Below are 12,163 nucleotides of genomic sequence, written 5' to 3' on the forward strand. Positions count from 1 at the left end.
AGATGGCTAAAATGCCTTAGACACAAAGTTTCTGTTAAAACCTGTTAGATCCTTCCAGATCTCAGTCAAGGCTTACATTGAAATATAAATAAAAGAAGCCTAAAGGCTCAGTAGGAGGCCAGTCTCAAACCCAGGGAAAGAAAAGAAAAGGTAAAAAGAGTCTTTAAAACTCCAGCAAAGTAAATGCTATATTAGTAATTAAAAGGTCTTTTGAGCTCATGATTTTTTGATCAGTTTTTTTTTTTTTATTCAACTAGAGTTTTTGAACATCTGTTACATTGCAATGGACATTCACCTATAAAGTTACAAGGCCTTGATTTTGTGTTATTTGTATGTCGTGCTGTCTAATGTCATGTTTTGTCCGTATCAAAACTGAGCGCTCCTAAAATTGAGATTTAAAAATGGATCCAGATACTTTTAATTCACGTGATTTAAAAAAGGTTCAAATTGGGTAAACTAAAAAGAGTAAAATGTCTTTGAAAATAACTTGCAAGTCTCTAGGTGGTCAAGCTAATAAAATATTGATGTTAATAAAATGTCTAATATCAATTGTTTCTAGGACTTTTCTTCAACAGGGAAGAGACAGCAAATACTGTTCAGGAGACTTGTCTGATATCTTGTTTTTTTTTACAGAATAAGTGAACTAGAGTTAACATGTATGGGATTACTCTAATGTGTTTGTAGAGATATCTGGTTAATTTACAAAGTTAAAATGCTAATTGTCAAATAACATCGAGTACTTTTAACTCCTTAAATTCCATGGGGTGTTTTCAGAGGTTGGTAAATAAAAGGGTTTAAACTTGGCTTTGTGTCATCACTAAACTAAAAACAAGGTTACTAAGAGTTATGTCCTAACAAGTGCAATTCTATATACAAAGGGTCTCAAAAGTTTCAGCTGTGTTTCAATGAGAGTACTCTAAACAACAAAATATTTAATCGTATTAAAATAGAGTAATTTATCTAAATTCAGAAATTTCATAAGAGTTGTTTCAGAATGTAAACGAAAAGGGGCCAACAAATAGGAAAGAGAAAATAAAAGGTTCTGGGTATGGAAATATATTTAGTAAAAGGGAAAAGGAAATGTTTCTGGGTAAGAAAGTGCTTGTGTGATGAAATACATGAGGGTCTAAGTAAGTGCCAAGAAAGTCTGTGTGTAAGTAAAGGACAAGTTTCAATAAGTTTGTGGGTAACTAAGTTGGTTGTATGTATGTGAGACAGTGAAAACTATTTAAGGTTTTTCCTAAGGTGAAATACTAACGTTCTGATATAAACCAAAGTTTAATCTATATGCCAAGGATTTGAAACACTAATTTACTCTTGACTTTGTGTCTATTAAGTTTTATTCTGTAGAACAATCGGTCTTAAAAATTGGGGTTTATACGATTATGGTTAAACAACTGCTAGATTATTGTACTATGTTACAGAGTCTAAATTTTTCTTTAAAAACTAAATTTGGTAAAATAAAAGTGTCAAGGTAATTGTGAAATGGTCACTAGTTGTATATTAAATGTGTTCATATTTTTCAGGCAGGACCACAAGTTTTTAAAGCAGGGAATTTCTCAAGCTCTGCTATTCTCCAGATTAAACTTGTCTGTCATGGTAATCTTAAACTTATAAAGAGTAAATTTTATTGGGGATTTATTTCTATCATTTAATGTTCTATTATAGGACCTGCTATCAATAGGGTGTGTGTAAAATTTGTTACTTTTTACACTGGGATAAAGAATTTCAAATGTAAATGTATTTCTAAACATTAGAGTCTGATTTGTTTAAAGGTTAAGATTGTGAAATAGGAAAGAAACATGAAAACATTTTGCCACTTTATCACACAAAAGGAAAGTGAAAAGCTCTCTCAGCCTTTCTTTGATTCATGTTTTAGATACTATGTTAAATTGTGTTAATTATAAAGTTTATATAGACTCAAGAAACAGTATATGTAAACTACTTAATGGTATTTAAGGAAGAAGCAAAGATCAACATCAGAATTAGAACACTTAAGATCTGTAAAGAGCCACGCCTTACCTGAGATAAGGCTCTGCCTCCCACCTCACTGTGTGTAGAATAGCTCCAAAATAAGTCAGACTTCAGCTTATTTAAAGTTATAGTCAAAAGATTGGTTCTTGCTGTAAAAGTACTGTGATCTCAAATAGGGGATAGAATGTAGTTCTCAATCAAAATTCAACATGGCTATTATACAAGCTGAATATATTTTTACTCTTGCTAATTTCATTTTGTAAAACTGTTACCTGTTGATGTTTTGCAGAAGTAGCTGCTCCAAGAACAAACAACCTAGGTAACTTGTGATAATAAGCCATCACCTATAGAACAGATAGTGGTAACTTCCAGTACTAATGCAGACTCCAGTTAGATAAAAGGGTAAATAACTGTAAAGTTATGGACATTAAAGTTAAAGCTCAGTACTCTTACTTTATGACTGGTGAGACTGGCTTGCTGGATGATTAAGATCAAACTTAGAGATTGGAGTTAAATGCAGAGGTCAAGAAAAGTCCATATTTGGGTCTTGCCCTCAACGTTAGCCTGAACCCAGGGAATAAGAGAACTTCTCTAAGGAGCGTTGCAACTCTGGGTCACACAACCTCCTGGTCAAGGAGATTGTTGAGACTAGAGGATGAAAAATCATCCAGTGCATCTGCTGCAGAGGAGGGTCATGGAAAAGGGGAAACATCCCTTGATGCTTCTAAAGGAAGTCACCTCATCAAGAGACCCTGCCTAATCAAAGTCACTGGTGGAGCTAAGGAGCCGCTCTTCAGTTCTGTACGAGTGACCCCTGTGGGAACTCAGCTGACTCTTTAACAAGACAGGAACCACGTCAATTTGACCAGCTTGATCTTAGATACCCAGCAAAACAGTTTAAACCAAAATATAGCCATTCTTGGGCATTTAAAGGAAATAATAGTTAAATGTAACTTAAGATGTACACTTGTACTAGCCCACTAGAATAGACTGGAAGCTACAAATGAGAGAAAGATTTTTCAGCAAATATGCCTGATAACTATCAAGAGAAACTGCCAGAGTCAGAAGTTTTTAGTCAGTTTAAGGCCTGCAGACCTTCCTAAGCTACACAGGTAGACTTAATCTATGTTTGCTAGTATGATTATCTATTCCTAAGTAACAGAAGTTTAGAGATCTCTATTAAACACAGGTTATACCAATAAAGGGATATTTTACAAAATCAGATGACATGAAGTAGCTTAACTATTTCCCCCCCCCCCCCCCGGGGACATCTATGACATTAAGAGTTCAATGTCGTGTTTACATTCCTGATAACCTGGACAATGTTAAAGTCCCCAAATAAAGGCCTTGTCCTCTCCAGCCTTTGCTAGGCCTAGTTATGGGAACAATTTCTCAGTTCTTCCACCTCCTGGTGAGAGATTGACTTCTGTCATTTTCATGATACTCAGTTGCATGTTTCAGATGCTGCAACATTTACTTTGTACTAATCTCATTTCAGTACTCGTGTCTTTTTGTTCTATCATAGAAGCACCCACCCCCAGATGACTTTAAAACCTGCTCTACCCCAACCAGGCTTCTTCCTGGGGACCCCTTGATTGACCCGCTTTTTAGAAAAGGGAACTCCAAGCTGCTTGCCCCACGCCACCCACTTCCAGCTCGAAGAAGCTAGAGCGGTCATCGACCTCCTTCCCCAGCAGCATGGAGTTCGTAAGATTAGAGAGGGGAATGAAGCCAGAATTGGGAACAGGTAGTTAGTGTAGAAATAGGGGATCGGATCGGGTCAAATCGAGGAAATGGCCATAAAATCATCTGCCTCTGGAAGTTGGAGACTGCCCCTGGAAGAATGGAATGTCAAGGATCTCCGGAGCCCATTGATTACCAAATTTACCTGCCTTTATCAAGGACTGTTTATCAAGGACTGCAAACAAGGGGCTGCTAATTAGTGGCCCGCCCCCTGGGCTCTTGCCTGCCTGAAATCGCCTAGTCACTTTCATCAGGGAAAGAGTAAGTGCTGTACAGGTACTAATGCTCAGGCAACAATACCAGTCCCTCCGCCAAGGAAATAGCTTTGGAGAAGAGTATATAGAGACAGAAGTTCCATGATTAGAACTTACCAGAAAAGAAGATGGGGAAATGAACGAATGGACATTTTTTTAAGCTGTCTGTTTTATCTCAACTCCCTAAGGTTTCCCTCCCAGTAATGGGAACAAAGCCCTTAAAGCTGTTCCAGGAAACAGCCCCAAACAGAGAGTCAAAGAGTAAATGGAGCCTGATAGCCAGGTAGTGCTCAAACAGTAGGATTACCAGAAACTATTGACCAGAATCTACACCCTGTTGTAAAACATTGTGAAACATGTTGTCAGCAAACCCAGACCCCCTTTGAAATTTCCTGGTGGCTTTGTTCCCCATTTTTCCTTTCCCTCCCCCCCCCCCTTTTCTCCCTTTCATGTGCGACCCCTCCCGATGTGTGGTTTCTGCTTTTATAAACCTACAAGATTTTCTGCTAGGGACTCGACTCGTCAAGTTGGGTCCCAGCGCGCTGGAATAAACACCTCTTGCGGTTTGCACCAAGTGACGCCTCCTGCGGTTGATTGGGGTTGCCGTCCATCCATGGGACAGAGTTGGGGTTTCCTTTTTGGGGGCCTTACATGGTTAATTCACTGTCTATCCTTGAGAAATGACCCCTTAGGTACATATTAAATAATCTGGATTATTTTAAGGCAGAGAATTTAAAGAAAAATGTTTTTTTCCTGTACCATGGCTTGGTCCAAATGTATATTAGACAATGAAGAGGTGTTCCATAATAGGAAAGAAAATAGAGAAAATAGACTCTCTGCTTTTTCCACCTGGCTGCCTTTAAAAAAAAAAACTGGTTATTCAAGGGTTTTTATCTTAAGTAATTATTTAAGGGCTAATTCTCAACCTCACTAAAGGACAAAATGCGATCTTCCTAGAGAGTTGTAAAGAGGGATAGGTTGACAGGGATCTACCTGTGGATGAACCAGTGCCCACCTGAACCATTGATTCAGGTCCACCTTGATTGGCAGACCCTGACCAGCCATCCCCAACTGTAAGGGCCTCCCCCATGTCTGTGTCCTCTATTTTATAATCTATTGCCTTGTCACATGTTGGACATCTGGGACAAGCTCTGTTTTGGTTTCTGAGGCCACCATTTGATTGTCCCCTAGTCTTTCTAGCAATGTATATTGACCCCCTCCTCCCTGCTTTCCGGTCATCCGGGGCTTTCTAAGCAATCTAGGATTTCTCTGAAAGCAGTGTGGAGTTGTTTCTTCTCAATTCTTTGGGATTTTTTAGGGGTTTCTCTGAAATTAATTTTGATATCTTTCTTGAGCTGTTTTTCTTTGCTGTTGTTGTTTTTGACAGAAAAAGATGGCTTTATTTTTGACAGGTCAGTTTGTCTAGAATACACACCACAAGGCATAAAGAGCTGGGGTGTTTGTTTGGGAGATGTCTGTTAGGAGAGTGAAAAGCTCTAACTGTCTGGAAGCTCCTTAGAGGAGCTTTGATTGCAACATGGCCCACATACATGCAAGTGCGTGCTGGCTTAAGGCAACTGCTTGCATGTTTATTAACTTTGTAAGGGGGAAAAAAAAATGCAGCTCAACTTCAGCACCGCGGCGGTAGCCACTGCACGCTCCTGAGATGTAAGGCAGCCACCGCTTGCTCACTTGGCTCAGTTGTGGCTCCCCAATAGCTCCCAGAAAAAGCGCTCTGCAGACACGAGGTCTCACACAAGAGACTTTATTTATGCGGACGATTAGCGCATCCGCTCAGGGTGAAAAGAAGGGACAAAAGAGAGAGATGGCATGTGGCTTCTCCCAGATATTGGAAATCTCGCAGGCTGGAAGGAACCAATAGCAGAGGAGAATTCTTGCAAGCTGACTGATGAACCAATAGCATGTTAGGACCTAACATGGGAAGCAGGAAAATGGCAGTGGCATAAGCTGGAAATGGCAGCGACATAAGCCAGAAATTCCTGTAACATAAGAGGCAGGCAGAGTGCAGATTGAAAGGTGGTGGGGAGTCCGGAAATTCCTGTAATGGAAAAGGCAGGCATATTGCAGATTGACAAATGGTTGGGAGGTGGGCAAAATGGCTGTACCTGGTGGGCGGGGGAGTGGCTTTATACATTACAAACTTGACAATCAACTCAACTGTATCTCACTGCGATGACTGCAACAACACATTACCCTACAAAGAGAGGGGATTCTACTTCAGAGCACAACTTCTTCCTGGGTTGGAAGGAACTCTGGGGGGACCTCCCAGAAGGTGCACATTTGGGCCCCTGTGACCCTGACCCTCAAGCCACTCTGCTCACTCCTTGGTGTCTGGGGATTTTCTGAGACAAGTGAGGAGGATTGTCCAGCCCAGTGGTGAGACCTGGGAGGATTCCTAGGAATGTCACACCTCATTGACCCCAAACTCTTCCTGAGCCACAGTCATGGTTTCATCATCAGATGGGCTTCTAGAAGAAATGGAAAAAAAGTTTGCTTTATTTTGAGCTCTTTTTTTTTTTTTTTTTTTTTTGATCTCTGGTAAATTTGCTTCTTTTTTTTGATTCTCTGTTCTAAAATTGTATACTTTCATTTTATCAGATTTAAGGCATTTAATTTTTTTCTATTTGTTGAAAATGTTTTTCTATCTCTGAAAAGAAACTGGTTATTTAAGCTTTGTTGGCTTTAAGATGCAGTTTCTCCAGGCCTCAACTTGGAAAATGCAAATTTAAGATGTACAGACATGTTTTTCTTTTTTTTTTCTTTTTATTAATGAAGAGAAATATGTACTGCTTCATAAATTTGTGAATCATCCTTGCATAGGAACCATGCTAATCTTTTCTGTTTTGTTCCAATTTTAGTCTATGTACTGCCAAAGGGAGCGAAACAGACATACTTTTATATCAGGTCAAAAATCTGACTTTTAAACTTAGCAAATGAGCCAAGCATGGTTGTGCAAATTTCTAATCCCAGCAACTTGAAAGCCTCAGGCAGGAGGATCACAAGTTTGAGGCCAGCCTCAGAAATTTAGCAAGGCCCTAGGCAACTGAACTAAACAATGTTTCAAAATTTAAAAATTAAAAAGAGAAGTCTGGGGATGTGACTTAGTGTTAAAGCACCTCTTGGTTAAATCCCCAGTACTGAAAAAAAAAAAACTAGCAAATGATAAATATAAGCTTTGAAGTCTTCTTGTATGTGCCTGTATGTTTATATACTTATAAATTTTCTCTTGGCATGATCTAAATTAACTCTTATTAAGATAAGAGTTTTTTTTTTTTAACTTAAAACCTGCTAAGTTAATCCAAATTCCTTTTGAAACACCTGATTTTAGTAAATCTATGACCAGTAATTTGAACTGGTTGACAAGGATGATGCCCTTAAATTTTAGCAACCAATTGTTTGGCCTGCTAACCAATTGGGATATTTGTCTCCAGATATTTAAGATATAACATTCAAGGTTTTCTATGTCCATGGGTAATCTAAAGATAGCTGGGGGCTGTGATCTGTCAGAGAGAACAGAGGGCTTTTAAAGAGGTGATTCCGAAGTTACGCTCCACGCCCTGTCAGGAGTCATAATTCATTTGTAGCTTTCAAAGTGAGTTTACATGATGTTCTCATCATCACAGAGGCAGAACAGAACACGAACACCTGGAGGAGGTCAGCTGCCCTGGGCAGGGTCTGTGAAAGTTCCAGGATGACCGAGCTCCAGAAGGAAGCCAGCCACAGGGAAGAGTGAGCAAATCCACCCCAGCCCCTGCTTGGGGTGTGGCTCTGCAGGTTGCATGGTCTCCCTACTTCTGCCCTCTCCTGGGAGCAGGAGGAGGCTACCTGCATAACACCTTGCTTGCTCTGTCACCTACCAGGGAGGATCTGCTGCTCCCAGCTCTGGAAACTTGAGCAGTCATGATGGGTCTTTGTTTATTTCTTACATTATGAGTGGGGTGATTTCTTAATTTTGATTCTAGATTACTCATATCCATATCACTTTATCACATGCCAAAATCTTTTCTTTGTGATTAACCTGTGGTCCACAATGCCAAAACCTCAGTTCTTGTCCCCAAAGCCAACCCAGTAGGTTTTGAACAAGGTTTGCAAAAAAGGAAAAGAAGTTATCTTGTTTTGATAGCAAAGGAGAAAAACAAGGGACTCCTGTCCTGGAGGCTGTGATCTATCAGACAGAACAGAGGGCTTTTAAAGAGGTGATTCCAAAGTTATACTCCACGCCCTGTCAGGAGTCATAATTCATTTGTAGCTTTCAAAGGTGGCCATTTCTTAGGTCCAGAGATGCCAGCTACAAAGACTGAACTCCTTCCTTCCTGTCCTCTATGAGCCAAAGGACAGATAACTTGGTCAAGATGGGAAGAAAGATAATCTTTCCCGCCCCCTGTGATTAGGGACAGGGAGAGGGAGAACAGGCAGGGGAAATGTCAGTTTTAAAATAAGCCTCAATGGCAGAGCAGCAAGGGTTATGTTCAAAGCAGGAAGTGGACCCCCACAGTCCCCAGCCCCTGCCTTACACCTGCAGTGCTGGGTACTGAACCCAGGGGTGCTCTACAACTGAGCTACATCCTCAGGCCTTTTTTTCTTTCTTTCTTTCTTTCTATAAACAGGGTCTCTGTACATTTCCCAGGCTGGCCTCCAACTTGCCATCCTCCTGCCTCAGCCTCTGGGATTACAGGTGTGTGCCACTGCACCTAGCCACCTGTGGTTTTTAATAAAATGTGCCATGAGTTAAGATCATTTACAAATAGTCTGAATGAAAAATCCTAAACTTTAATAAGTTTTCCCTCAGGTGTTTGCATTTATTTGCCTGTGACTAATCAGAGAGATTTCTTTTAGTGATTCAGGAACACTGAATTTTTCCAAAGCATTCATGTTACTTCTTTTAAAAACATTTGTGTCAATTAAAGTTACATAAATTCATGAGGGTATTATGTGATGTTTTGATTCATGTAAACAATTTTGATGATTAAATCAAGCTAATTAAAATGTAACTCACATCAATTACTTTTTAGTTTTTCCTTCTGGTGTTGAAGATTGAACCCAGGGTCTTATGCTTGCCATGTAAACACTCCGCCACTGAACCACAACCCCAATCCTCATCTCATTTTCTTTTAATTATTATTTTTAATAAGCTTTTCCACTTTAATTTGTTTATATAATATAATTAGGCAGGCATGGTAGTGCATACCTGTAATCCAGGAACCTGAGGCAGGAGGATCGTAAGTTCCAGTCCAGTGTCAGCAACTTAGTGAAAACTTGTCTCAAAATAAAATGGGCTGGGGCTGTAGCTTAGTGGTAAAGTGCCCCTGGGTTTAATCCCCAGTAACAGAAACAAATGAGTAAATTAATGAGAACCATCATAATACCTGGTATAATTTTTACATACTGGCTTGGCATAGACTTACTCAATCTGGCCGAATATATGACTCCATTGGTTAGAGTCTTAAAAGTAGGCAAGAATTCTATAGGACATCTTTAGCATCTTGAGTTTTTATTTTTACTATTTTTTCTTTTTGCATGAGGCACTTAATTCTTTTTTAATCCTGAGCTTTAATTGGGTGAGGCCCATTCAGTATGTTTTCCGGTATTCCTAGAGAATAAAGGTGAATTAAGGTTACAGTTAAATCCTCTTAACTGTCCTTGTAAGAACCCTTTCTTCTGACTGAGTTGGTTTCCAGTCTCTCCTATCCCCATCTTCAAGTTTGCTAATGTGTCCTACTCAGAAAAATGCTCAGCCTGCCCTGTACTTTCCAGACCTCCCACAGCCAAGAGGGTCAAAGCATTCCTCAAGGTGCAGGTGAGATGCTCTGAGCAGTCCCAGGAGTGGCACAGCCTAGGAAGGGTACGCCAGGTGACTGCTCGCTCACAGCTGGATTGGTACAGTCCTATGCTTGCCATAGGACACAGAGTTTTACCTTGGGAGTGAGCCATAGGCAGTCAAAAGGCCCATGGCCCCATGGCAGCCTGACCTAACCACACCTCGTGCTGCTGGAGATGGTTCTGAGGTCCAGCTCAGTTCCTGGAACCTCATCTATTTCTCTATCAAAATTAGCCCTTGCTCAATAGGCTTACAAATAAATTTGTAGCTCTTTCACAACTAAAAATATAAAACCTCTCAAGGACCTGAGAGTCATTCCTTGGACATGTCATCATCAAAGAGACTATGCCTGTTTCCCAGGCTCCACGTGAGGACAGAATCCTAACTTTGAGAACTGCCATCTAACAAACCCTGGTGGCCTAACCTCATGCTAACTAACCTTTGCACTTGACTTCTCTAAGTCCGCTGGGCCCCCAGCATCCCCTCCCTTAAGACACCTGAAACAGAATGGAGCCAGCCTCAGCAACTTAGTGAGGCCCTGTCTTCCCACACAGGTGTGGTGTGAGGCCCAGCCTAAGTCCCAGCATGCTGTAGCCAGGACTGCTGGGAAGTTGGGCTTCCAATGGTGGAGTCACGAGTTCCCTCCATTCTGTTCCTGTCAATCGGGTCTGTCACCCTCTACATCACAGGGACCAGTTCCAGGTCTTGCCTGCCGGTTTCCAGCAGGCCGATTCCACCCTCCCCTGGGAACCAGGGTTCTCCTTGCCCTCTCCACACAGCCTGGGTTCAGTGTCCCCAGCTGCAACCTGTGTGGCATTGCACGGTGTCAGTGTCCTCTCCAGGCTGTCAGTCCATTTGACTAATATCCCTGGGTTGAGTGTTGTGTGTTCAGCATTCCCATAACCCTAGGGCAGAAGTCCCCTCTGCATAAACTGGGTGAGCCCGAGCAAGTAAAGCAATGTGGAAAAGTACGTTTATAAATTTCTTCAATGTTAAGTCACTAGATGTTTTAGAAGCAGCATTTTAAACTTCCATACCTCAGCTATTACACAGCACAGTGAGCAGAGTATATACATGTTGTATGAATATAGTATATGTGTAGTATATATATATATATAGTATACATATACTATATTAAATGTATACATGTAATGTATTATATTTTATAATTTAATATAGCAAATACATATTATATCATATTTATAATTCATATAGTAAATGTAATATATGATATATTAGAGATATAACAAAAAATATAACATGTACATTTAAGATAAAATTCCCCTGGGTTCAATCCCTGGTACCAATAATAAATTAATAAACTAAGCTTAGCATGGTGGTGCACACCTAAAATCCTAGCTACTCAGGAGTCTGAGTCAGGAGGATAACAAGTATGAGACTAGCCTGGGCAACCTAGGGAGATCTTGTCTCAAAATAAACAATAAAAATGACAAGATGTAGTGCCAGAGTGACCCTGGGCCCAATCCCCAATACTGAAAAAAAAAGAAGAAAAAGAAAAATAAAGACTGCAAAAGTCTTATGCTTATTTATGTTATTTTAATGTATTTTTTCCAATTTTTAATTATCTACTTATTTCTTTGTATTTTGAAATGTATCTCTGAGGAGTCAAACTTTTCCCTTCTCTTTTGGTGGGGGCAGCAGGGATTGAACTCAGGGGCCTTCGACCACTGAGCCACATCCCCAGCCCTATTTTGAATTTTATTTAGAGACAGGATCTCAGTGAGTTGCTTAGCACCTCACATTTGCTGAGCCTGGCTTTGAACTTGTGATCTTCCTGTCTCAGCCTCCCCAGCCACTTAGATTACAGTGTGTGCACCTGAGATGACAGGTGTGCACCACCAGGCCTGGCTCATGTAAACTTTTTGATGCTTATAAAAGTCCTAAGAATTTTCTTCCTATTCTGCTCACTGCAGTAGTCATATCCTGAGCTTCCTGCCAGTGAGGCCTCTCAAGAGCTCTGTGAGATGGGTATCATCCCTGCTTTAATAGACCAGAAGCCTGGGTCTCGAGAAGGTGGCCAGGGAGTCTGAGCACCCTAAAGTGAGCAGTGCGGGACGTGCATCCCTGTCTCTGCCCATCTTGGTACACCGGGGGCAACTGGTGATGTAATTTGAGCTTGGTGCCGGTATATGGCAAACATCACATTTTCAAAGCGATCGTGTATAGAAAAGGTTTCCTTCAACTGCAGAGGAAGAAAAATTCAACAATTATGAGATGTAGAGAAGGAAAAGAGTGGGAAGATTCCAGAAATGGTAAGAAATAAAACAACGGGAGAGAGGGTCCAACCCAAGGGGGCGGGGCACCCAGTTAGGTTAAGCAGAGAAAAGAGCTG

The 12,163-nt window shown here is 40.6% G+C and overlaps 1 protein-coding gene across 7 annotated transcripts in view; it reads left to right on the top strand.

Annotated features, from left to right (window-relative positions):
- LOC306647871 (insulin growth factor-like family member 3) overlaps nucleotides 1-12,163 on the top strand; it is a 465,794-nt gene that overhangs the window by 398,983 nt on the left and 54,648 nt on the right. The window contains exon 1 of one of the 7 annotated variants that reach the window (XM_079117439.1): nucleotides 11,825-12,083. The exons of 5 other annotated variants lie outside the window; for them this stretch is intronic. In XM_079117439.1, coding sequence (XP_078973565.1) covers nucleotides 12,041-12,083 — 43 coding nt within the window. In that variant the 5' untranslated portion in view covers nucleotides 11,825-12,040. Of the gene's footprint in view, nucleotides 1-11,824; nucleotides 12,084-12,163 lie in introns of those variants that run through there. One more of the 7 variants, XM_079117446.1, reaches the window with a different exon arrangement.

This window comes from Sciurus vulgaris (assembly GCF_902686455.1).
Source record: "Sciurus vulgaris genome assembly, chromosome: 17".
NCBI classification, from domain to species: Eukaryota; Metazoa; Chordata; class Mammalia; order Rodentia; family Sciuridae; genus Sciurus; species Sciurus vulgaris.